Source organism: Strix uralensis, chromosome 9 (assembly GCF_047716275.1).
Source record: "Strix uralensis isolate ZFMK-TIS-50842 chromosome 9, bStrUra1, whole genome shotgun sequence".
Taxonomy (NCBI): Eukaryota; Metazoa; Chordata; class Aves; order Strigiformes; family Strigidae; genus Strix; species Strix uralensis.
The window spans coordinates 27336015-27363089 of record NC_133980.1 but is presented as its reverse complement, the minus strand read 5'-3'; the positions used below and the strand labels follow the sequence as shown (position 1 = coordinate 27363089).

Sequence of the window (27075 nt, the reverse complement as noted above, 5' to 3'; positions counted from 1 at the left end):
TTGATCCCTGGAGCTGGTCACGCAAACCTGTCCCCCAGCAGCAAGCTGACTCCCCTGCATGCCCAGCTGCCTCTAACCTATGGACAAGGTTTGAAAATTTGTCCTTCCACCCTCCCATACTTCTGCATGTTCAGCCAAACTCTGTGTTCTTGTGCTGCCCGTTAGAGTGTCAGAGGCACAAGTGCTGCTCCTTGCTCTGTGTGTGAGGTGTTCCCGGGGTGAGACTGCTGCGCTTCCACGCCATGCTCTGTGGGTTTGGTAATTATGCGTATCTCTCTCTCTTTTTGTTTCTATGTTGCGGTTGTCAGATGCTCGGTGAAGCTAGTCCAGTCAATATTGTATTGAAACTCAATCAGCTGATTTCTTTGCTGTCTTCCATTGAAGAAAAGGTAGAGTTTTAAAGCTATTTTATATTATCTTCTTGTCATCTTTTACCTCTAGTTATGCTTCTTGTTCATCATCCGTGCAATCCTCTGCTACACTAAGATTTCTTTGCTCTGACTTCATTACTCTCAATGTAGTACTGAACCACTAAATGCAACATGGGACACGTAAATTCTTTTACAGGTGAAAACACTGTTGATTGAAGGTCCTGATTCAACACACCGGCGGTCCCTTATCCCCCCTGTTACTTTTGAGGTAAATGTACTTCTTTAACAATGCTGCTCACAGTGTGGAAGGACAGTAATGCAGATTTATGTCAGTATCTCAGTTCCTGGGAACTTTGCTGTGCTGCCACAGAGATAACAGCTATTCCTGGATGCTGTTTAGCAGCATGCAAATGCTTAAGAGATGTCTAGTGAGATTGGCATAACGACGATATGTGTCCATAAATTCAGGCAAGTGTTGCAATTGTCATACACGTGACTGAAGTGTAGAAGATCGTTTATGAAAAATCTGCCTGTTTTCCAATAGGTGAAAGCTGACTCCCTAGGAATTTTCTCAAAAATACATCTCAAGGTTGATGTGGAAATGGGAAAACTGATTATCAAGAGAGCTAAGGATGGTCCAGAAGACAAGTTTTATACCCACAAGAAAAGTAAGATGCTTAAAGTCACAAATGCAGGATTAGACTCTCGGTCCCATGGATGATGGGGAGGGGTTCCCTTTAGCCCCACTGAGGGCAAGCTTTGGCCAGAGTGCAGATATTTCTGCTAAGTTCCAGGTGTTGTGCAAGGCTCCAGTCAGTCTAGACTGCCTATCCCCAAAGCAGTCTGCAGAGACCAGGGAGCCAATACTGGGGTAACCACCTTTCACAGGTTGTTTTAGACCTGGGCTCCTTGTCTAAATGAAGACAGTGGTGGCAGGACTGCAAGGGAGCAGGTTTTCATAGAAGATTCCCTGTAGAGCTGGTTGCAATAGACCCACTTTCTACTGAAAAACAATGTCGTTTGAAAAAAAAAAAAATCTGCAGGAACATATTGACTTCTGTGATGATTTTTGATGGTAAAAAGCCAGATACTCAGTTTCAGTAACATTTTTCAGTGAATTTCCCCTTGATATTTTTTTTTTTTTTTTTTTAGTATGTGAATCAATATATCTACTGATGAGCAATGCCAGTCAGGTCTATGAATGTCCAATTCAAACAACTTCCTTTTTTTTCTGTTGTGTTTCTGGACAGGCAGGTCACTGAGATTGAGCCAAACAGGGCAGGATTTATCAGAGGGTTAACGATGCCCTTGGGCTCTCTCCTGCTAGAAAATCAACCTGTTGCTGGGAGTGATTGAAAAGATTGATTCTCATGTATGGTTTTCTCCAGCTGGTGTTCATAATTACTTAGTTGCTATTTTAGATGGGGAGGAATCACCTTTACCATCAAATGAGGTTTTACCTCCTCTATCACAGATGGGGATGGAATATATGTAGGCTGGCTCAGGATAGAGAGAGATTGCCTGCAGGAAGCCAAGGTTTCACTTCAGACTGCAGGGCTTGGTATGGACAAGATATCCAGGCAGAATGAGTTTTGGGGGTCCTCACTTCAGAGTCCAAATCTATTCCTATAGGAACAGGCTTAAGCAACATTAAAATGTAGTTATGCAGGGCAAACTGAGCCTTAGATATAACAGACCATGTAAGTCCTGAGCCTGCGAGCAGGGTCCTGTTAGTTTTGGTGGGATTCTAGTTTCAGTGACTGCAGCTCATGACACCCAGTCTCTGTTTAGTCTTGCAGCTTATCAAGTCCCAGAAGGTCCCTAACAAACTGGTGATTGTACTGGAAACGGAAAAAGAAAAAACGCAGCGGAAGGAATATGTTTTTTCTGATTCCAAGGTACATACCCAACGTTTCCTTCCTGCCAGCCTGGAGCAGGTACCTGTGTGGGAGTGGTACAAGGCATTCCTTGGCAGAAAGAGGAACTGTTGAAGGATGGTGGTTGGCTTTGCAAAAATGAAATTTCTCCTTTGTTCTGGAAATGTCCAGAAAATGAACAAGTGTACTGTGTAAAGGGAGATACCGGAGATGACAACCATACCTAGGCACTGTCACTGAGGCAGGAGAACAGAAGTGTCAGCAAGCAGTGAGAAGAGGCAAGGAGTTGTGTGAGGGTAGCTGCAAAAACATTCATATAGACAAACAAGAGGGAAGTCCAGGCTTTCTCCTGACCAGCTGAGCACTTGTTAAAGTAATGCACAAGCTAAGTGCTTGAGAAAGTACCACAGGAAAGACAGCCTCTTTGAAGGTATCAGGATAGTGGAGAGCTGATCTGCCCTTCAAGTGTGCTGGGAACGTTCTTGTTCAGCTAGTTTTTCAAGAGGTCATGTTGGAGGAGTTAAGCATCTCGTTTAATTGTCTCTGCTCCTCCCTGTCTAGAAGAGAGAAGGGTTCTGCCAACTTCTGCAGCAGATGAAGAATAAACACTCGGAGCAACCAGAGCCTGATATGATCACCATCTTCATCGGGACCTGGAATATGGGTATGGGCTCCTTTCTGACATGGGTGTTCCTTCAGACACTTGCCAAAATGTGTGCTCACCTGTCAAGATGAGCTCCAGACACTGTGTGTGTTCTGTAGCAGATCTGTACACCAGGGTTTTCTTCCACTGGCACAGGGGAAGAGCTGATTTCTAGGCTTATTCTTGCATGTGGTTTAACACTTTTCATAGTTCCAGTCAAAGGACCATAGGGTTGACTCTGATGGGTGCTGAAGGATTTCTCCAATGACAGGGAATTGTGGCTGGCACAAAGCTGGTGCAGCAGCGTACACTATCCTCCACCTTGCAGAAAGGGCAGGAGCAGTTCCAATAACTGCATGTCAGCTGCCTCTGAACCTGACCAGGGACTGTTCGTGTCCAGCCTGGGAAGAGAGCTGAGTATCTGCAATATTTAGAGGAGGGGATAGGGTAGTTGAGGACAGTGGAATTTAAGTTATTTTTCCCATTTTGGGAGAAAAGCCTGGTTCAACTGCTGTAAGCTGAGCTGTTTGTGCTCAGTCATATTTAAGGGCTAAGGTAAAGGCAGTGGCAGGCCAGGAATGCAGCTCCCTACCTTCACACTTGGCCTTGGTAAGCTAATGAATCAGAGGAAGATGGTCAAAGCAGTCACTCCTTCATCAGTGAGTCAGGTGGGGTTAATTTCTTTGTCATCTTAGAATAGTGTGTTCTGCTGATACAAAACCGATACAGGACAGAGTGAATGTGAAGCCTATTATTTCTGTCCCCATGGGTTGTCTGTATCCAGAGTATTTGACAGAACATACTCTGACTTACTTTGGTGTTTGATTTGTTCATAAAAGGTGCTGCGCCTCCCCCAAAGAAGATCACCTCCTGGTTTCTCTCCAAGGGGCAGGGGAAGACTCGTGATGACACTGCTGACTACATTCCTCATGACATCTATGTGATTGGCACCCAGGAGGATCCCCAAGGGGAGAAGGAATGGCTGGAGACTCTGAGGCACTCCCTGCAGGAAATCACCAGTATCAGTTTCAAAGTGGTGAGGGGTTATTCCAGCTATTGCACATAACTCAGGCATATGAGGAGAGTATGTGTTGTGCAAAAAAAAGAGACAGAGGAGTAAGTGGCATTTTGCTGACACCTCTTTCCCTTTCCTCCCTTTACTGTCACTGCATTTGCATGAGGGAGAGTGAACTGAATCTGTCTGTGGACTCCACGAGATCCTCCCCTGAAGCTGGCTAGATGGACATATTGCTATGGACAGTGATCCCCCCACTGCCAAAGCAGGGACCCAGCTACTCTGCCTGCCATCCTGGGAGCAAGAGGCAGATGCTGAGTCAAGTGGTGGTGATATTTTGACCTTCATAAAGGAGGAGACTAGAACTTTCTGAGCCAGCTGTAGCCTAGATCTCACTCTAGGCTATTGCACAAAAGGATGTAACAGCACACAGGCACAATCATAAAAGAAACTGAACCTTATTAAGACCAGGTTTGGACATTCCTGAGTTTTAGTGATGTCAAGAAACAAATATAAGCATATCTGGAAGGGCAACAGGAGAGCAGGACTTACAGCTCCCATGGTGGTTGGGAAACTGTATTTTGTGCAAGGAAGGCAATCCAATGATTAACTATAAAATAACACTAGAAAATAGCTAGGTCCCTCCTCCCACCTTTGATTAAAATGACTGAAAGCATATCCTGAGCCCAGGAAGAAAATTTGTGTAGGAGAAGTGCTACAGAAGGAGTCAGGAAGGCTGCAGCTACAGCGCAACTCCACAGGTATGTGCAGAAATATAACCTCTAACCTTCCCATCCCTGCAGATAGCAATCCATACCCTCTGGAACATCAGGATTGTTGTACTGGCCAAGCCAGAGCACGAGAACCGCATCAGCCACATCTGCACAGACAACGTGAAGACAGGCATCGCAAACACTCTGGGTGAGGAACAGACCTGGTCTTGTCCAAAGGACTGAGATCTGTTCAGTCTGTGCCAATACTGTCCTTGAAATGCAACAGCTCTTTCTCCACGAGACTCCTTTGACTACATTTATGTGACACTAGTGGTACTAAAGTTATATCCCACTAGCAATGATTATGTCTTACCCTGCAAGAGAGGAAATCTATTTGTGTGTATTCTTAGTGCATATATATATGTATATATATTTATCTTCCCAGAAAACACCTTTGGCTATTGGATTGCACTTTTTTCGGTTTCACAAGGAAATTGCACTTCTTTCCCTTCAACTAATTTTTTTTTTCGCATCCTTAGAAAACTTACCACAATCTGTGCTGTATGTACTAATTCTTTCTGTGCTGATTAAGTCAACTTATTTCTCTTCTTCATCCTCCATTTAAGATGTGCTAGGTGCTTTATTATCTTTGCTAGACTCAGCCTGGAGGTGGATTGATTTCTTGACATTTTTGGCTTATCTTTTTCAGGTAATAAAGGAGCTGTGGGGGTGTCATTCATGTTTAATGGAACATCTTTTGGGTTTGTTAACAGCCATTTGACTTCAGGAAGTGAAAAGAAACACAGGTAAGATACATCTTCTCTCAAAAATGGGTGTTGACCCAGGGTGAAATTCTCTGGGCTGTATTTGGAAGGAGGACCCACTAGACAGTCACAAGAATGTTTTTCTGACCATAAAAAATTGTCTTCTGGGAGGGCAACCTGTGCTAAAGATGCTGTTCGCTGTGTCACCATTTAAATGAAAGACTTCTGCTATATGGCCATACCACATGAGTGCAGGTGAAATGGACAGGAAAATTATTTCAGAGCCAAGTGTAAATGTCTTGCACAACACTTGTGTGACCTGTCATGCAAGCCCAGTACATGAGGAAAACAGTTCCCTGATCTAGAGTGTTTTGGAGAGATGTGGGAAGGCTTTTCCCATCCCAGAATAATGTGCTGAAGGGGACTGTCTGCCTACTCACCGTAGGCAGTGCTGCGAGCACGGGAGCTGTGGTGTGCCCTGGGGCACAGCTGAGAGAGATCCTGCTAGGCAGAGCATGCTGTCAGGAATACCCAGAGAGGGGTGTGTAGCACAGAAATATCTCCATGGTGGCTAATTCTCTACAGCCAGCTGTGAAATGAGTTTCCACAGTCTTGGCAGGTTCAGTGCAGCACAGTACTGGAAGGCAAAGGTCCTGACATTGCTGGGAGATCTGTGCCCACACTGGGAGGAGCTGGAACAGCTGGAGGAGTGGTTTTGAAAGCAAAGAGGACTTGAAATGGGGAGGTTGGCTTTGCCGTCTTTCCCAGTCCAGGTCCCAGAAAACAGATGGTGTGGGATTTCTGCACAGGGCCTTTGCCACTGATGGATTTAACTTCTATGGAAGGGTTCCCCAGGGCCTGGAATAGCTGCCAAAATCTAGTTATGTGTTTGCTGCTGAAATCTAAAGGCAACAGTCTAATGCTGGGTTTCTAGGATGTGCAGCTCAGAAAAGCACAGCCCCAGGAGGCAACAGAAGTGGCTTTAGAACAGCTTTCCAGCCTTTCAATTCAGGTGGAAACAGTCTGACACCCAAGGTAGAGCAGCCCGGAGCTTTTGTAAAGGCCACTGCCTCCTACTCACAGCAGGCTGCCCTCCTGCCCCCAGCTCCCCAGGCCACACGCAGCACAAGCCGCAGCACGAGCGCTGCGTGGCGTTAATGGCTGCATGAAGTAGGCTGCCCCACCGGGAGACACCCAGCACGTTACCTGGGCTGTCTGCTGAGGTGCAGTGTGAGGCAGAGGTGGCAAGTTCTCAGCTTCTGATCTGCTCTTCTCTAGATGTTGAGCCAGATCGGTTCCTGCCTGGCAAAGCGGCAGTCTCTGCCAGCCCGGGCATTTAGAAATCGCGTGGCAATTTAGTATGTCAGGCAGATGTTTCTTGTCTTGACAGACGCAACCAGAACTACATGAACATCCTGCGCTTCCTCACACTGGGAGATAAGAAACTGAGTCCGTTTAACATCACTCATCGCTTTACTCATCTTTTCTGGCTGGGAGACTTGAACTACCGCGTGGAACAGCCCCCAACGGTTAGGGACTCTGTGTGAATCCCTGGAGAGACAAAATACTGTGTTGCTATAGAAGCACTATCTTTTTCTAATCTAGGGCAACATGGCAGAAAGAGTGGCAGAAAGAGGGGAGGCGGAAGGGATCCCCAGGGCATGAGTGTGACACCAGCTGAGGGAGAGTAAGGAGATCCCCTTTGCCCTCTCCAAGGATTAATGGACCCAGGAATGCCGTCTGGCACACTCTGCTGCTCCAGGCAGCATCTCGTCCCCAAACCTCACAACTCTCCTTCCCACTGTGAGCGAGCATCTGTCCCTGAACAGCTTGATCCAGAGAGTGCCTTTCTGCTCTGTTGGGTTAGCTTTTAATGGCTCAGAACAGGCCTTCAGAAACAGGCAAGCCATAATAAATACTGGATAGGTTTCAGTAGGCGGGAGACAACAGCGAACCTGGTGTTGATTTGCATCTGGCTGTCTGTGCGTGCGTGTGTGTACGCTTGTGTAGGGGATGTGTGGGCATTTTGATGCCTGTTTCGACAGAAAAATATTCAGCCACGTGGCAAAGACTGGGGCCTTTCAGTGAAGGGAAAGGTGGGGAAGTGGCAGGGGGTATGGCTCTGTGAAACAGTTCAGAAGCACTTGCCAGCTCACCAGTGAAGAGAGTATTTATAAGAAGGTTTTGCATCATCTGCAGCTCTGCTGTTTCCCTGTTGGCAGGAAGCAGAGAATATTATCCAGAAGATCAGGCAGCAGCAGTATCCGGAGCTGCTGGCTTTCGACCAGCTTCTCATAGAGAGAAAGGACCAAAAGGTGTTTCTGCAGTTTGGTAAGACTCTGAGTTTGTTGGCAGGTTCCTCTCCCACTTCCAGCAACTTTCTCTGCCAGACTTGATGTGGGGCAGGGTGTACAGAGCAGTGGCTGTCTTGCCCAGATGAGGGTTCTCAATGGGCCAAAGTGTAACAGAGCTATCTCTCTGTTTTAGAGGAAGAAGAGATTACTTTTGCTCCAACCTACCGTTTTGAAAGAGGTACCCGGGAGAAGTATGCTTACACCAAGCAAAAAGCTACAGGGGTAGGTGAAAACTGATTTCCTTTCAGAAGTATATAGCAGAGCAGGGAAAGTAACTCCTACAGAATAAAGTGACCTAAACCAATCTCTGCATTTTCTGCCCTTGTGGTGTTTTGAAAGGAGTCAATACAAACAAAAATACTTGACACAAATATACGGTGCTTGGGCAAGTGAATTTCCTGTTCTTTTGTGAACTGGTCCTTTCCCTTCTTCTTGACATCACTTCTCCTTTGGTTTGCAGATGAAGTACAATTTGCCATCCTGGTGTGATCGAGTGCTCTGGAAATCATACCCCATGGTGCACGTTGTGTGTCAGTCCTATGGTGGGTAGATAACAGATTGTAGATAGCGAGGCAATCAGTTTGAAACGGAAATGATTCAGAGCAGAGTCTAGGATCTCCCTGCACTGCCAGGCACTCAGCATTGAGGGACTTGATGTTAAACCAGGCAGAGTGGAGCCAAATCTCTCTGCCTGTAACCTTACAAGGTTGGGAATTAATTCCATTATTCTTTTATATGCAGAATACCACTCGGGCAGCTGCAGCTGTCCAGCTTTAGGCTATGTTGTAGGATCACTTTACACCAGTTATTTCTTGGCAACAACAACAACCACTTTTCCTCTGCAGTTACCACCAGGGCTCCTTACTTGATGGTGCCAGCAGGGCAGACCCTGTGTACACACTCCAGTCTGCAGAGGCTGGAGCTGCAAACATCTCTCTTCTGTCAAATCATATTCCAGACGGACTGGTGGTACCGAGAGCCTGTTCTCTTTCTTGCTGAGAAGCATCACAAAAGTGCAGTGCAGGGAGGACAGGAAGCCCACAAGACCTGTTTAAAAAAAGACTCAGATACCAATTCCTGAAATTTCATCGACTATCTGTAGCACCAAGCATCTGAGTATGATGTTGATGGTTTCCTATGCATGGGTTTGAGAAGAGGGCTGTAGAAGTCTCTTGGGGGATGAGATGGACTGCTCTGATCAGAGAGCCTATGATGATGAGGTGTGTGGTCAAATAAGCACCTCTAGAAAGTCTGGCATCTGCTTTCATACACTGTTCTGTTCAATGGACTGGGCTTGCGGGACCTCAGCATGCACTTAGGTCAAGTCAAGACCTTACTTGCTCACTGTTAATCTCGGGCCATGAGTTACTCTGTAGCACTGAAGCAGCACCAGTGTATTGTTGTGTGATTTCCTGCCATATCAGAGTTTTAATTAGCTGTGCATGTTGCAGAGGCAACCAGGAAGGCTGCAAGTGCTTTTTGTACTGGGGGAATCTAACACTGACAGTCGCTTGCAAAATGATATGGTAAAGTTGTGTCCATTAACCGAATCTTTATGTATTTTGACAAAAGAGTTACATCCCTGTATAATAACATGAGGTTATGTAGAAACACCTTTGACTAGAGACAGTTACCACAGCGACAGTTATGTTTTCTGGAAAGTTACTGAATAATATTTCTATTGCAGCGATCTCACAGGAGCAGGGCAGAAACGCAGGGCAATAACTATCCTCCCTTTCTCGTTGGCAGGCTGCACCACTGACATCATGACAAGTGACCACAGTCCTGTCTTTGCCACGTTTGAAGTGGGAGTCACCTCACAGTTTGTTTCAAAGAATGGTTAGTCAGGCTGGGTACAAGTGTGCTGTCCTCACCTTTGGATATAAAATGCAGTGCTTTGCATATGTTGAAAGAAAAAGCTGATTCCTAAAGAGTTCACTCAAAAATGTCCTATTTTTATCGCCTACTGAAAATGCCATTATCTTCCCCTCTTCTTTCCTAGACTCCAAGTACACGGATTCCCAAGGGGAGATAGAGTTCCTGCACTGCTATGCTACTCTGAAGACCAAGTCCCAGACCAAGTTCTACATCGAGTTTCACTCTAGCTGCTTAGAAAGTATGGGTTTGCCCATCTTTATTCTTTCTGTCAAAGTTTCCTGCTTGCTTGGATTAGTTCCCCTTCCTCTTGCTTTGATCTAAATAAACAGCTGTGTAGATCACTTGTTCCCGTGCAAAAAAAAGGGATGTCCTAGAGATTTGTTGTAGTTTGCAAGTCATCCTATACTGTCAGCAATACAGTCCAAAACTCACAGCCACTCAGCTGTAATCCATGTTTAGACATGTAGCCTTCCACCGTTTCTTCCATCTTGCTTGGCAATTTGGCCATCTCTTTCTTGAAGAGAAACTTGTTCTTGCTTGCCACACAGAAAATCTCTACTTAGCAAACACTTGACTGATTAAATTTCTAATTGTGCCTGCTACAAATGATCAGGTGCTTTCAAAATAAGGCATCTGCATTATGATAACAAAAATAATTTAATTACCCTGGTTTGAAAAGAGTAAGTCAGAGGATCAACTTAAAGTGAGAGGAAAGATAATGATTTGATTCTGTAAATGGGACTGTACCCACCAGCGCTGAAGATTTTACTCCCTGTCCCTGTGCTGCAGGACTGAGTCTCAGCTGTTTATGTAATGCGAGCCTACATGCCCTTGCTGTGTTTTTTTTTAAGCGATTCCCCATCACAGGACTGCTCCTGTAAGTGGGACAGCATGCCTTTGGTGTATGTTTCATCACATTATCGCATGTCAGAGCGCTGTGTCAAAGACAGTTCCATAAAAGATTATTTTTTGGCTGTATCAAAATTTGCATAAATTTCTATGGAAACAGTGTATTACGAATCTTAAATTAGAATTTCAAAAGTGTGCTATCTTGAGTGGCGTAGGAAGAGCTGTCATGTTCTTATCCTCCAGTCCATGTATGCATTGAGCTTTTCAGTGCCAAGTTTAACTGTAAAATAAAACCATTTAACAATGCTCCAGTAAAATCACTTGTAAGTTTACTGTGTAAACATTCACCCAAAGCTCAGACTTTAAACTTCTTAATACTTTTAAAACTTGTGTCCAAGTGGGAAAATAATTGTAGGCCTTTTGGAGATCTAGCATTTGAAAAGGATTTGTAGCCAAGTTCTTGCTTCTCTTCTGGTGAACTCCTTTCTCATCACTTTGCAGGTTTTGTAAAGAGCCAGGAAGGAGAAAATGAGGATGGGAACGAAGGGGAGCTTGTGGTAAAGTTCGTCGATGCACTTCCAAAGGTAAACTGGGACTAGGTTTCCATATCCGTATGGAAGAGAAGCCTTCCACTTGCATCCCATAAGCAACATTACGTCTTTTGCTTATATAAACATTAGTTTCAGGAACATGGTCATGGTCTTCTTTAGAGTCAAAAGGGACTGTAAGAATTCAGGATGGGCTTAAGCTAAACAGAGTATGTTATGAGCAGGAAAGGACTTTCTTGGCAGTATATTTTCACCTGTATCAGGAACTTTGCTGGCCTGATTATGTCACTCAGGAGCGTGACTTTTTTTCTCACCTTTTTAGTGAACATCACTATGCTGACAAGTCTTTTGAGTGGGCTCTTTTTTTAGCTTTAGATAAAGACAAAACAGCCATGCTGGAATTTCTTTGCCCTGTGAGACAAAGTTTTTTTTCTTGTTATTTTTGAGAAAAGTTGACTTAAGTATTTTTTACCTGTGTTAAAAACACCATCAATGGCCAGAAGTATTGTCTGTGTGTCAGTGTCAAAGACAAGTTCTATCCTTGAGATTGGAACTGTTCTCCATTTCCTGGCTCGGTGGGAGCTGGAAGAACTATCAGAGCTCTTGGATTTGGAGCAAATATGCATGTCAGTACCCTTCTGAATAGCCCAAAAGAAGAACTGCTGACTTCAGAAAGAGTGCCTTACACTGAGAGATTGGGGAAAGACTCTACAATAAGTGACTGTAACAACAGCCAAACAGATTATTGGGAACAGACTGTAATCAGAGTCCAGATCACTTCCTCCTAGAGCAATTTTCAGTCCAAACTGTAGGAAAAAACTGCAGCTTGGCCCAATATGAGCGTTTGATTTGTAACATTCTGTTTGCTGTGCTGGGAGCAAGAGTGGGGGGACTCTAAAAGTGTCTAGCCTTCTACCACAGATCTCCAAACATCATTGAAGAGGCCAATCCTAGGGGTGACATGATACCCTCATGGGACCATCCAGCTGAGTTTTGCTCATTTAGGACTGAGGCACAGGGAGAACTCTGTTCATGTAGACCACCTTATTGCATTGACCCACATTAACTTGTCTTTGCAGCTGACTCCAATTATTTCAGACCCAGAATACCTACTGGATCAACACATCCTGATCAGCATTAAGTCATCAGACAGTGATGAATCTTATGGTAAATGCTTCACTCTAAAGTTCTGGATGAGTCAAAATCTACTTAGATTTTTCCAAACTGCTGAAAGAGTGGGAGAGAATAGAAGTAACTCTTATAGACTGAACAGCTATGATGCTCTGACTTCTGATTTAGAACTCAATACATAGAAAAATACATTGTGGGCAATATTTTGTGAGGTAATGATGATTAGAAGAATATGAACTAGAAGCAACAATCTGTGTGAGCTTTACCAGCCCTAAAAGAGCAGTGGCTTAAAAAGAAAGTATTTCACAGGAGTTAAATCAGGAGTCAGTCTGTTTAAATGGGTTTATTCAGAACATACAAATCCTGTTTCACTTGCACTTACTTGATGCATTTCTGCTGGCTACAGAAAAGTCATTGTCAGTGCTGCTTGCTTCCAAATTCTAACCAGCCAGAGACTGCAGTCCTTGTCCACAGAAGGCTCTTTGCTGAAATCCCATTAACTGAAATGTCATTCACAGGCTCACGTTTTCCTTACCAGTAATGGAAGCTCAGAACCCTGTAGTCACCTGCGGGTGTCTCCAATGCCCAAATCCTTCACACGTATGTGAAGAAGTGAAATGAACGCCCCTGATTTCTCAAGAGATCTTATACTCCTTACTGTGATCCAAAGCAGATTCTCTCCAGTAATCTCAGCCCTGTCGGCATAGTGACAGTAGATGACTGACATGAGAAAGAGATTTCAATGATTTTTTTCTCAGTCCCAGGCTCATTGTCTCCTTGTCATCCTCTAGGGGAAGGCTGCATTGCCCTGCGAATAGAAGCAACAGAATCCTTAGTTCCTATCCATACTGTGCTGACACACCATGGTGAGAAAACAGGGGTCTTCCAGGGTGAAATCAAGTTACAAACATCACAAGGAAAACAGAGAGAGAAACTGTATGGTAAGGAACGAGATCACCTCTGCAATGCTCGCTCTAGAAAATATCCATCTCAAAAGACTTCTGATAACTGTCAAGGAATTGAAAATTATCCTTGCAGTGCTTTTAGTCCCAAAGAGGCAAGAGCTTTTGATGCTGATTGCAAGATGTGAGTATCATTAGTTCTCAGGAGTATGCCTGTCCTCTTTCAGAAAGACACAGCAATTCCATTGTGGTTTTTCTTTTTCATCTTTCAAGTAAATTCGGCAGACTGAGAGAGCCCCCTGTCTGTCACTGATACTGATTTTATTGAATGTGGTACCTTATTTCCACTTGCAGTGGCTATATGACAAGGTGCCAAAGCTCTCCCTTCTCCAGTCACCCTGGGGAACATCTGCAAAGAGCATGTCAGACTCTCAAGGAGCATTTCCCCAGCTAAAAGATCACGAATTTTCCTTATTTTCACCTTCCTACTGGTTGTTCTCTTTCAGAGTACAAAAGCAGCCTCACAACATTTATTGTCAATGGTAAAATGACTGTTTGGGGGATCATGACCTTTGTATTTCAAGATACACACTTTTTTCCTATGTCAGCAAAAGACAATATATATCAGTGGGCAGTTGAAAACATAATAGCAACAACTGTTTAAAATTGTCTCACTGTCATTCTGATAGACAAAGAGAGACACCTTAATACAAGCAGTAACACAGAAAACTTAGGGGATCAGACTCTGAAGCTGCCAAAACACTCTTTTACACCTTTTCTTTCCTTCAGATTTTGTCAAGATTGAACGTGATGAAATCGCTGGGCAGAAACCAAAGAACACCAGCAACTTAGAGCCTAGCAAAGACTGGGATCAGACTAACAGGTAAAGGGCAAGTGGGTAAGTCACTTACAGAAAACTAGTTGGCTCAATAAATGCAAAGCTGGGCTTGCTGTGGGAGCAGTATTAATAGGCATGGTGAGCACTGGGAAGCTGCCTTTGTGGCTCTCTCAGCATTGGTCAGTGCTTCTGTGCCCAAAGCTTCAAAAGCTGAGAATGCGTTAGTCAGACTGGGTCCTTGCACCCCACTTAAAAAGGGCCCTTTTATTTCCAACAGAAAGTCAAAATCTACTCATCTGGTGGCCAGAGAGGCAGCAGCCATTGCTCGCTATTGGGGGAGTGCTTCCTCTTCTCCAGACAACCCGGGAAAGGAGGATATGTTACGGTAATCATGTTGCTTTACCTCTGCCAGCTTGGGGTGGGAAGCTATGCCCAAACTGCCTGTCTTCTCCTTTCCAAGAGTCATAGGATGCTTCTGGGTAAGGCTGTCCTTTCACTCCAGTTCCACAGGTGCATTTCTTCTCAGGCAGCTTCCTGCCTTCCGCCTGCCAGTCTATATGGGTACACCTCAAAAGGCCAAATGTCTCTCCTATTGTTCCAGCAGCATGTCCCTATGCTGCGCAATGCTGCCTGGTGCTGTGATCTGCCTCTTTCTTGGAGCTGTCCTGCTGCAGCTGCCAGCTGAAATGCTGGGCTCAGAAACCTGTAAAAGCCCCTCTGTGTGGCTGCAGAAGCTGAGTGCTCTCTGCAGCCTGGAAATGGAATCGTCTACCACAGCCAGAAGAACTATTTGGGGCTGGGGGAGGTGGCCTTGACCCAGCTGCTTCCTCTCCAGTGACCCAGGGGAAGGAGGTGCTAACAGGACTCCCACTTACTCTCTGATTCTGAAACAACAGTGGCAAAAAAAAAAAAAAAAAAAAGTAGGTGGTATTGAATCTAAGCAGTCAGTGGGCACTAACTCCTTTGTAGCTGGCAGGGAGACAAAAAAATAAATGTATTTGTGCATGTGTCTTCCTAACAATATTTCTTCTCTTCAGCAGCTCTACTCCCACAGACATCAGCAACCCCAACTACCTGGGGATGGCTGCTTTCTCTCAGCAACCCTCTGCAAACAGCCAGCTTAAGCAGATACCTTCACCAGACCAGTCGCCTTCTCTCTGGAGCTATGAGCAGCAGCCCAAAGAGACTACCCCCATATTGGGACAGAGTCAGACATCCTCCACATCACCCTCCTTGTCGCCTCTATCTCCAAAAACATCCCTCCAGCCTACAGTAAACAGAAGCATTTGTAGTCGGAGTCAAGAGTACCTGTGAGTCTTTGAGTTTTGCACTGGGGCTAGTCCTCTCTCTCCTGTCATTCTCCACAGTCACTGTTTCATTATCTGTATGTAGGGTCCAAGGTGCAGCATATTGTTTCAGTCTTTTATCTGTAAAATTAGAAAAAAATAAGTGAAGGTCACATATGCAGACATCACATACTCAAAGAAAACTAGTGCAGTAGTTTCTCAGACTTCTGTGAAAGGAAAGCCACAAATATATAATTCTCTATCAAGAGAAGAGGACTACAGAGTTGACTGTAGTAACAAAGAAGAAAAGAGTGTGACACAGGTCTTTCCACTGGATGGGAAGGAGAGCTCCTTCAGATATCGTATGTGAAGTACTTTAACTGAATTTCTACCTACACTTGTATACAAACATCCAGCTTGCTATAGAAGTTATCATCCATGTGCTGCATCTATCACAAATCTTGATGCAGAATTTCCATCCAGCAATTGAAAATCTCCCATCCCTACCCAACTTAGTAAAGTGATGAGGCTACTTCACCCCAGTGCATGTACACAATCAGTGTCCTCGTTCCAGACCTCTTTTTTATAGTGACAGCTGCTTTCTGAGTCTAGGTTAGAGTTCACTGGTAAATGTATGTGACACTCTGTAAACCAGAACTTGCAGAAAAGAAGTCAGAGCTGCAAGCAGTGCCTCAATCTGTTATGTACCTGACAACACTTCATCATGCTCTCAGCTCTTTGCTCCTGCATGTACTGACTTCCAGAAAATAACCTGAAGCAAGGAACACAACTCATTTGAAGACACCCAAAGAACATGTGCTACTCAGACCTATTTCACTCTGTTCAGTGATATTGTTGCTGATTTTTTAAGTATTGTGGCAGTTCTCCAGATGAAAGCCTTGCCAAATCAGGTCGAGACACACAAAACCCACGAAACTTCCCTTGTCCCATTGTACAGCTGTGCTGTTATTCCAGTCTGAGCCTCAATTCAAAGGGCTCAGCTGTGAACACCCAGTGATTGTCTCACCCTAGAGTATATAGCTATTACTTACATATTATGCATTTGGGTGCATTAAGGAATTTTATCCCTTCCCTAGGAATACCGTGTGGCATTGGTAGCAAGAGGAGATTGACCTAGTTGTAAAATGCTATAGTGTGATGTTAACTGTCCAGACAGCCATTTCAATCCTCTCTGCCAGATCTGAGGATTCTTATTAATATTTAAATTCAGATTTGTGCATGTCGCACAGCCATCAAAGCACTTGGCACAGTTTGGCTCAGTAGCTTAACTCTGTTTAAAGAGAAGCCAAGTATCACTCTGACAAGACTGTAGTCCAGCAGGGAGTTTATACAGTACCATGCACATCTGCTCTCAGCTGTCATGTTAACAATGATTAAACAAAGTAAAAACAATACACAATTCTGTTCTCCTCCCTGCCTGAGTTTAATCGTTATCCTGTTACCCATTTGTACAGTCAGTTTAATTTTATCATGCTCATTTCCTATTCATTTTCTTTTTAAATCAGTCAGTGTCTCTGCCTGCTCCTTACAAGTCTCCTTTTTACACTGCTTTGATGACTGTAGGCCACCTGAACTGGGGAAAACCACAGCAGAGCCTTTGCTTCAGGAGGAGGGACAGCAAAAGCCGGAGATGTTTGAGAACCCACTGTATGGCTCTATGAGCTCTAAGGGCAAGGTGACATCAAAGAAAGAGCAGGACTACCCTAAGGCCTTGCGAAAAGAGCAGCCGCCACTGCCTGATCAGAGCTGTCATGTCACAAAGTCACAGGAGCTCGAGTGCAGCAAGAGCTCTGGCAAACAACCATCACCACCTTTCCTGGTCCCCACACAGCGGTTTCGGTCCTATACCTGCTCTGGCCAATCTGAAGAAAAGAATGTGGGTGAAAAGACTCAAGGCAAACCAAAGATGACTACACCGTTAGAGAACTCAGCACCGCTCAAAAAACTAGTCAAGCCATCGAGGTCTGAGGTCAGCCCAAGCATGCAGGGACAGCAGAACAAGCCACCCCTTCCCTCAAAGAGCCGGGCAGTGCTGGACATGCAGAACTCCAAGGGCCGAGACTATCGGGACAGTTCAGAGTTGCCGCACTCCGGGAAGCATCGGACAGAAGAGGGACCAGTTGGCAGGACTACTACACCGGTGTGTTACTTGTGGGAATAAGCCAGGGTGGAAGTTTTATTAGACTGGGGTGTCATAGCAGAAGACTACTAGAGTAGTACTGGCTTAATCACTGGGCCCTCGCTCTGTATTCCCTACCAAAGCCCAGAGCACTGTCCCACAAACCTACTGGCAGAACAGGGGATGCAGGGCAGTATATTAAAGCAATATTGCTGCAGAAAATGTCATGTTGTGAAACCACAGCCTTAGTTTTACATGAAGTTTTAATTTCTTCTGGACTGTTTAAGCTTGATTGCCAGAAGAGGAATGCAAATAGTCATTTGCTTGCTTGCTATTGCTTGTTTGGTGCATATTGCATTGTTTCTGAGAATTGGCTGACAATTCCAAACTTGGCCTGACAGCACAAATCTACAGTATTGGTTAATAGATTTGCTTTGCTGTAATTAATAAAAATATGATTAGAAGTAGTTATCTATGGGAAGCACTTAGCAACTAACAGTAGTGTCTAAAACCAATACTGAACCCTCCACCGAAATAATCACGTGTCTACTTTTCTGGGCTGGTGGGGTTTTTTTGTTGTTTTTTTTTTTTTCCTTTTTCCCAGAGCATCACAAGCTGGATGAGGAGTAGGGGAGGTCTTAGTAAATGGGTCTGGGAGAAAAAGAGAGGCAACTAGAGCAAGCTGTAGGGGGTTTTTTCCTTCCCCATTAAAACTTTTAGAATTGACAATAGACAAGCTGATGTCTTCTCTTGTCTCTACAGTGAAAACAACACCGCAGATGGCACCTTAGGAGGAATCCTGATGGGAAGAAAGATGGAGATTACTGCTTTGTTCACACTGATGTCCTCTGGTCTGGTTCTAAAAAGACCAGGGATTTTTACCTTTGAGGGTGTATCCCTCTCTATGATTATGAAAATGTTCTAGCTGAGAAGTTTATCCTATGTTGCTCAGACCAAGAGGAGCCAGGATCACAATACCAAATGCAAGTTAGCCTTTTGTAGTGTCACTTTGGTACTTCTATTAAGAGGCAGGTGGTTAAGTACATGCATTAGTAAATATTTTGAAAAAGAGGAAGGTACGGTGTAAGGACTAGGAGATGGAAGGGGTGTATTTAAAGAACCCCCTTTCTACAAAAGCAAAATTTTAATTTTGTGTTACAGAATTCCTATTAAAGAGTGATATGTAAAAGAAAGCATTTTGAAAGCGGTACAGCTCCAGAAGCATGTCCTATCCATGGAGCAAGGAGTTAAGGGAGGGTGGGAAAAGAGATTGAATAGCAGATACTGATGAATGTCACACTGTCAAGGGAGCCAGCTTTGCCTCTAGTGAGCTCCCAGGCTGCATACATGCATTATTCATGCAGAGTGTGAGGGCTGGCCCTTGGCACTGTAGCTCTTTTTTTTTCTAGCAGGTAGTGCTTTTGTACCCCTAACAAACAAAGGGAGATATCAGAACTACATGTAGAAATGGGAGAATAGGCAGGGTCCATAGGCAGCCTAGGACTATAGCTGCCTGAAGGGACGGACAGCGGTCGTTCCAGCCCGTCTTACAGGAAGCACTCTGCTTTTGAAGGACACTGGCTGGCTGGTTTTGTAGCATTCTTAATACATTAATGCTGACCTTACTGTACACTTTTGTTCATTGACTGAGAATGAATAATGTTAACATACTTGTAATTTCTGTTATATTCCTTTTAAGTATTAATGCTGTGGTTACAATTAGGCTATGCCTGTTTGTGACTTAATTGTTGCTATTGTTTCCATGTTGATTACTTAAAAATAATAAAATAGTCACCTTTCTGATCATTTGTTACTGAAAATTCAGAACTGCCTGCCACCTGATTCAGCTTTAGTTGGGTGTTACACCAACCTGCTCACCGACAGTAGTCCCTGCCCAGAAGAAACACCAAAGGCACTGAGGAGTGCAGGGAAGATGCCACAGTGCCACTATGATATTGCAGCTGAGGATGTATTTGTCTGTGTGCACAGACCCTTCGTGGATACACCCGGTTTAAAAATTCTAGCACCTGTTAGCAGGTACAGTTACTAATTGTATGAGTATAGAAAATGTACAGTAATTTTACTGAAGAATAAGCGGCCAAGCATAGGCTTGTGAGAATGCGTGGAAGAGGACAATCTGTAAGGTAGAAATCTTCTAAATAGGGAGGTTTTTCTGCCATGCAGGTTGGGGTTTCAAGGCATCATTGCTGAAACACCTGGCTCTCTAACCTACAAGTCAGCAAGACAGGTCATGAGCTGACATTCCTTTTGCTTTATTCAACAGAATCCTCTCTGTGTAATCCCCATAATTCAATAGCTGTGGTATTTCCCTGGCCTTGGGGAGCATTTCACTTTTCTGTTCCAGATTCCAGAAGAACTCGTAAGGCCACAGAGTAAAACCCTCCTGGTGCAGGTGAGCTTTCTGGCCAGTCTGGAGAGTTAGATCAGTTCCTACTAATTCTACGGTGTGTTCATGTATGTTCGGAGATGGAAATGTGACAGGCTTTCTACAAACAGTTTTAACTTCTCAATAACGAGACAGGCTCAGATTTTCCGTGGTGCTAGTGTTTATCCACTGACTTCCTAAGCTGTAGAAAAGAAGGTATATTCCCCAAAGTTTTCAAAATAAAAGCTTGATATAAAGCAAGGATAGCTTCTTGCAAAAAGTATTCTCTTATTTGGGAATACTGCTTAAATTTGGCCCAGATATGCCAATGAGCAGAATTTGAGAACACTGGACTTAGTAAGGCATAATATAACATCCAGGTACTTGATTTGGCCTGTCCTTTAGAAAGGCATATTGCTGGGGGAGAAGAGAAGCTCTCTGCCAAGTTTCCAGAAGAAAAAAATACATTACTATTCCCATGCTAAAAATGCATTACTTACCCAGCTCAAGAGATGGCTATGAATTATCACTTGTGGCTCCAAAGAGAGTCTGAGTTAGTCTCTATGACAGGAATGGTGGCAAATGACACCACACTTTTTGCAAGTGGAAAATGTTCATGAGGAGGCTCTGTAAAGAGCTTTCTGAGGCCTCTACAGAAGAGAGTTCTCAGGTGAGCAGCTTAGACATAATGGGCTGGTGAAAAAAGTAGTGGGACACTGTGCAATACTTGTCTTTATAGTAAGACCAGCTGTATCTTGAGATGGTAGAGTTGATAAGGCCAACTGTGGGAGCTTGTCAGATGTGAATATTAGAAAACTGAATTTAACAAATAAGTCTTATGATTATGTTTGTTTTGTTTCAGTTTTACCTTCTGTCACAAAGCCTTTAAGATGATCTCTACTGGTTTTACTGCCTGTGTCCTGAACCATATGAAACCAGGACTGAACACAAGCTGCTTCTTTCTCATATGTCCCTGGGCACATTTTTCTGCAGTCTCTGATATCGCCCAATTAAGTTAGTATAGGCAATATGAATAGAAGACATGAAGTGAAGGATATGGATTGTCCAAAAATTGACTGATCTCCCCCAGATGTAGTACCTATCCATAACCTTCTGGCGTCCTTTAAGTTCTTAAAATAGCTGCAGTCTTAGTGTACTTATTTCCATGGAGACCCAGCTGTCAAAAATGCTTTAAGTTCCCAGCTACAGGATGTAATGTTGTAGAACACAGTAACTTTTTAAAATGCTATTTCCTGCCTGCATCTGATGCATCTAATGCAAGCTTACTTGTCCTCTCAACTGTAAAACTATCACAGGGCACTGCTAAAGCTTTTCGTAAAATGTTGTAGTGGGCTATATAATTCCTTCCTCATAAAGGTAGGGTCTTACAGAAAACAGCTCAAGGAGGAGGGAAAATAGAAGGAAAAAAAAGCAAATAAGGATGTGTTAGTCACTCCAAAAGAGCAAGGGGATAATTTTGTTGTTGTTAGAAATGATGTTGCTTTGACCTCTAGTCTGCTGGGGCCAAGCACTTTTTCTATACAGCTTAAAACTAATCATTTAGTCACCATCTGTTTTTAAAATGGAAGTTTATCTGTAATCTTTACCACATTTTGCTGTTGTCCTTGTGATAGCACAATTAAATTATCCCATATTGTGACTGAAGGGATATATTGTCCAAAAATTAATTGATCCCCCCTGCCCCCAACAAAGCTCCTAATTTTTATAACATTTTCAAGGCTCAGACATCTGCGTATGATTGAACTGTGGGTGTCAGTACTAGCTAACTGACCAAGGTGACCTAGGGCAATTCCCAGAGATCTCCTAACCAATGGCCCCAGATGGCAACAGATTGGTTGGAAATGCACAATATCCAAATACTTATTTTTTTATTTCCTTAATCTCTGCCTGAAAGAAACCCACACTTTCCCCTCTAGGACATTTGCTAAAGAGACTCCATCCCTACCCTTATTTGTTGTATCCCTTGATGATAACATAAATCAGAGATGCAGCAGGTGGACTGTGCTTTAGGAAAGTTTAGGTGATGGTTGAAGGCTTCTTTTGATCTGCAGTAACATTTGACAGTCTGGTGCCATGACACACATCAGCTGCAGCTGCGTGAAGCTTTTTTGTTGAGGTTGAAGTATTTAATGAAGGAGTCAGTGACTCTCCCTATTTTCTGTGCACAGCTGAAGCAAGAGCCGAGTACAGCTGGAACTGTCTCTCACATAGCTGCTCACATCTGCCACCTAAGAGGTGCTGCAGTCACCAGTGCATTCCTGCAAGCACCTACGGAGGGGCTCATTGTGCAAGTGCTACAGGAGCCAAATAGTCATTTTAACGTGCCAAATTTCCCTTGTGTAGAAAAGGCGTTAGCTGTAGAGGTACAAGATGTTCCTTCTATATATATAAGCAAACATCAGGTTTATATTCACATGAATATGAAAAAGATCTCCTTTCTAATTCCACAATGTACGCATGATGTTGTTACAAATGTGGCTCTTAATAAGAAGTATTTTAGGATTGCATTTGTGTTAAAACTTCGGAAGTCTCAAAAATTCTTTCAGAGTTGAATCCCAGGTTGCCAAGAAGAGAGATTTCTTTTTACCTACTGTAATTTGCTATATTTTTTCTGATGCATAATGAGATAATGCTTTATCTCATTATGCATCACCAAATTTCCCTGAACTTATGTTCTCAGTTCATTACCATTATCCTGTTTTATTATTTACAGATCATCTTTGGGGGTTGGACTAGACGATCTCCTACTCAGCCTCAACTATTCTCTGCTTCTGTGATTATATTTAAATGAAACCATTCTGTGCCAGGGATGGTAATCTGCTACACATTACAATTATTATTAACACTTGATTGCATTTTTTTCCAAGGTCTGGACTAGATTACATACAGAATAGATTAATCTCTGATAGCATAAAGCATTAGATTTTATCACAACTAATAGAGATAAAGATGGCACACAACAGGCTAGTAAATGTTGGGCTCAGGAAGGAACGAATGAATGGGAATGGATGAAGGAGACAGGGTCCAGCAACAAGCAAGAAGGTTGCAGAAAAGCAAGTAGAAACTTTGTGGAATGAGAGAATCCAGCAGAAGGGAGGTGGGTAAAAGCCATTTCCAATAGAAACAGGTTGACACAGAGAAGGGGAGAAGGAAAGACAGCAAAGAAATTGGAAAAGAAACAAGAGATCTTTGCAATAAAAAGAATGAAAAGTTAGCACTGAAATTATGTCTGCTCCGTACTTTATAGCAATTTGCATCTTCACAATTATAGCTTGTAAGCAGAAAGAAAACGACCAGATGAGGGAAATGCTCCCTCTTTTGAAATGTAAACTCGAAGATCCAAAACAAAGCCTAATTTGAAAATGGAGCTTTGAATTTAACTTAGCCCTTGGAAAGGACCCTGGTGATCAGCATTTTCCCAGAAAATGAACATTTGAGGTTTTAAGTCAGAAAGCAGTAAAAGAAGTAACTGAATCTGAGCACCAAGCTTCAGTCTGACCTTGCAGTGGGTCTAAAGGGAAATGTCACATCAGAAACACTTCCACTCACCTTTGAGCAAGAATCTGTTTCATCACTTGTGTATCAATCACAACATGGCTTTCTCAGCACAGAATCTCTGAAAAATTAGGCTGGGATGGACTCTGAAGAGACTCATGCAATCCATTCACCATACCAGCAAAAGGTAAACTACAGCATTCTTCTCAGAGGGATGTTTTTAACTGGCCTTATATACCTCCAGCATAGGAGTTTCTCATCTTCCTCAAGTAGTCTGTTTCAGAGCTTCACTAGCCTTACCAGCCCTTCCTCATCTTTAGTGGGCATTTTTTTGGTGGACTTTAAGCACTTTTAGTCTAGTCCTGTCCCCCATGAAAAGGTTATTGTCTTAATTTTCTGATGCACCATATTTACATACTGTTCTCATGCTTCCCATCAGCCTTCTTGTCTTCAGAGTAAACAATCCTGACTGCCCAAATCTTTCCTCATTCTTCTATATAGTTTGGTCATTCCTGCCAGGCTACTTCAACACTCTCGGTTTTTCTTGAAGTGTGCTGGCTAAAGCTGGACGTGTCTCCAGTAGAAGCCTTGCTCTTGCCAACTAGAGGCGAAGGCTCATTTCATGTCTCTTGCTGACAACAGCCCTGTTTATCTCCGAGATGAGGTTTGCCTTTTTTGTGATAGTATGCTGATGCTGACTTGTGTTCAGCTGGTGAACCAATACAAACCCTAGGTCCTTTCCTACAGATCTGCATTTGCATGCTCAGTTCCTCCTGCTTGAGGTAGTACCTTGCATTTATCACTGCTGAACAGCATCCTGTTTGTCAAGAGAATTTTGAACTGGAAATCTGCTCTCTGACATACTTGCAGTCTTCAGCCTGCAGCATCTGCATGGGAAACTGCAGCTGCTGCAGGTGTTAGCTTGCCATCAGAAACAGAAATGGATTCAGAAGCATGACAGAGATCTCACAAAATGAGCAGCACCTTCCAGGAGTGCCGAAGTTACACAACGGGCCAGCACAAAGACTCTTAGTGAAATCCTTTTTAAACATGGACTGTAGCATATAGCTTTTGTCTTTAGTGGTGCTTTCTGACTGACTTAATGCAGTGTTGGACTACATTTAGATATTGCTTCTTCTCCATCTCCCTGTTCATTTGTAAATCACTAAATACAAACTGTTGTAATCTGGGGGTAAGATTCTACCTCTAGAAGGACACTATGCCCCACATGGTGGAGGGCTTAACCTCACCGCTAGATGCACAGACTGCACCAGCTTGTGTACTAGGAAAGCTGGTGAAGATGTGGCAGGGCCCCACATATAGTCACACCTGGGTGCAGAAGGAAGTTGTCCCAATGTTTTTTCTTTTTATCCAAGAGTCTGTGACCAGTACAGTGCACATTTGACTGTTCTGCCTGACTCCACTATGAACCTCTCCAACAGACAATGTCTGGGCCGTCACCTGGTTAAGAACTGGCCCTCATGGCAGGTAGATCAATAAAATATTTTGATATTAGCCTTTTCTGTGTCTCTAGGCAATCTTGCATGCTTGGTGCAAATATCTCCTCCTTTGCAGTTGCTAATATCTAAAATCACCTCCCTGTGTTTCCCTCTACTTGTATCTGCTGAAGAGGGTTTTTCCTCCTTTGCCTTTTCTTCCCTGGATGCACAATGACCCAACCCACAATAAGCTTTCTGTGGGAAGCAAAGTTTCAACCTCTATGGATGTAGAATACAACATACTCTCACTAGAGGTATAGATTTTACTTTTTCACTGCGGTATGAGGTTTCTGAAAATCATTAGATTTGTTAGTTGTCTTAAATTTTTATTCCTGAATTAGACTGTTGAATGAATTGGCAGATTTTAATGACGTTGGTAGCAGAAAGGCACTTCAAGTGGAGAAAGAAGACACTTTCTCAATGAGTTTTTTTATCTCATGTTCTTGTGACGCTTGTTGATATAAAAGGAGAGCAAGATGACAGATGATGACATGGAGCAGGCATGTGTTATTGGTAAGACTGCCAGAAGCTCAAGATGAGTTTAAGAAGAAAAAGGAACTTTGTGTTGGAGTGGAAAAAGTATTGCTAGCAGGTATTGTAAAAAAAAAAATCAGGATGTCCTGCCCACTATGGAAATCATAGATTACAGAAAATAGTGTGGTTTGTCTAAGATTCAAACATATACGGATGACAATTACTTTAAATCCTTCCCTTGGAACAGTCTAGCAGTTATTGTAAACAGTAAAGCATATACAATGTTTCCAGTAATTTATCTAATGCTTGAGGACACACTTCTTTTTTTTCCATGCCATTTCTGCTCACACTGATAGTTTTTCCTGCCGTGCTGAAAGAGATAGTGGACAATTATTTTCTCTCCCAGTTTTAGTGAGAAAAGCCTACTCTCAAAAATAAGCTGAACGATTTTTGTTGGAGAGGCTGAAGGAAAGCAGGTGGTTGGCAATCCAAAGGTAGCGAGGGACTTTGGGGCTGATTATACATTAAGGCCAACGTAAAAGCCTCAGGAGAGAAATAACTGAGTCTGATCCCTGTATTTCTGTATTTTTGTCTTCTCCCTTTTTCTCATGCTTCATGTTTGGTTTCCTCTTTCTCTGCAGAGGATTAAGATGTAGAGCAGAAGATTTGAAAGGATGAATTTCTCTCAGCACTGCCCTTCAGCAGTTCAGTAACTATATCCGTAGAATTAGGACTTAAGCTGACAGTTACAAGCAATTTTACATTTTTAAACATCTAATTTGATTTTATGATGTATAAGCAGAAAAAAGTAGGCTGTGTGCTTACACTTGGCCAAATTAGTTTTGTAGAGAACATGCATAACCTTGTCTTTTGTGTACTTGTAAGACAGAGCTGTGCATGAACTATTATTAACTCAGCCAGCAGCGCTCTCTCCTCCAGTGTAATAATCTAGTGAATCATCTATTTTATTCTGTTACAATTTAATAATTGCATCTTCATTCATTTATTTAAAAGAAAAACAAAACAATTCAGGTTGTCCAAGACAAAAAGCTTTATGAGTCCTGCCCAGTTTCAAATTAAATTACAAAAATATGGTTACCTCACACATTACTTAAGAAGTTAAGCAAAGCAAAGCACTGAAGCAAGCCGTTATGGATTTTCACATTTCCCAGAGAATGAGTTTCTTTGTGATGCTGGACAGGATGTGCTAGTGCAGTGAAGGCTGCCCTTGTAGTTTATGCTGTGTTCCAAATAATTTTTCAAAGTAATCCTATCTAAAAACCCCAAAACTGCACTTCATTTCACCACCACCCTCCTTGAACAGCTGTGTAACTCAGTAAAGCTTCATAACTGATGCTCTGTATGCTCTGCTGGAACTGGAGGTTCTCCTGGGTGGAGATTTAGGGAAAAGAGTACAAAAAAGCACCCAACAAATAGTACTGCAGGTCTCTATTTTGGGTGATGCGGTACATCATCCTTCTGCTAGCTATATAGCTTTTAGTAACTATTTAATGTTCATTCACAGCAATAATCTTCCTTTAAAAATAAAAGGCAAAGGCATGAACATTAGACTCATAGGTTGGTAAGCCAGCACATGCCCTTGGTGCCACACGTGCACCAGTCATTTACTTCACCAAAGCCCCATCAAAGTGTCACGTAGCTCTTGGCTTTGCTAGGTGATGTAATAGCAAAAGCTTTTATTATTCTTTTAGGGAAGCTATTTATGTATGAGTCATGCTTTCTGAAACAGTGTCCTTTCATCCCCCCTTCTAGAAATCTGAAGTATCAGGAGCTCCTAGTAAACCTCTGGCACTCTCTGCATTCCAGTCATTGGAAAAGATAAAGTTGTGTTAATCATATCAATTTCTTTGAGTCGACTTGAATTCCCAGA

The 27075-nt window shown here is 43.1% G+C and overlaps 1 protein-coding gene across 1 annotated transcript in view; it reads left to right on the top strand.

The window, feature by feature from the left end:
* INPP5D (inositol polyphosphate-5-phosphatase D) overlaps positions 1 to 19112 on the top strand; it is a 57528-nt gene extending 38416 nt beyond the window's left edge. The window contains exons 8-29 of the mRNA XM_074877875.1: positions 309 to 389; positions 568 to 639; positions 916 to 1039; positions 2163 to 2269; positions 2810 to 2912; positions 3731 to 3927; positions 4710 to 4827; positions 5329 to 5425; positions 6774 to 6912; positions 7606 to 7714; positions 7871 to 7959; positions 8198 to 8279; positions 9487 to 9576; positions 9740 to 9853; positions 10966 to 11048; positions 12092 to 12179; positions 12935 to 13084; positions 13835 to 13928; positions 14161 to 14268; positions 14921 to 15193; positions 16754 to 17330; positions 18072 to 19112. Coding sequence (XP_074733976.1) covers positions 309 to 389; positions 568 to 639; positions 916 to 1039; positions 2163 to 2269; positions 2810 to 2912; positions 3731 to 3927; positions 4710 to 4827; positions 5329 to 5425; positions 6774 to 6912; positions 7606 to 7714; positions 7871 to 7959; positions 8198 to 8279; positions 9487 to 9576; positions 9740 to 9853; positions 10966 to 11048; positions 12092 to 12179; positions 12935 to 13084; positions 13835 to 13928; positions 14161 to 14268; positions 14921 to 15193; positions 16754 to 17330; positions 18072 to 18074 — 2898 coding nt within the window. The 3' untranslated portion in view covers positions 18075 to 19112. The remainder of the gene's footprint in view (positions 1 to 308; positions 390 to 567; positions 640 to 915; positions 1040 to 2162; positions 2270 to 2809; positions 2913 to 3730; positions 3928 to 4709; positions 4828 to 5328; positions 5426 to 6773; positions 6913 to 7605; positions 7715 to 7870; positions 7960 to 8197; positions 8280 to 9486; positions 9577 to 9739; positions 9854 to 10965; positions 11049 to 12091; positions 12180 to 12934; positions 13085 to 13834; positions 13929 to 14160; positions 14269 to 14920; positions 15194 to 16753; positions 17331 to 18071) is intronic.
* Positions 19113 to 27075: the final 7963 nt, after the last annotated feature.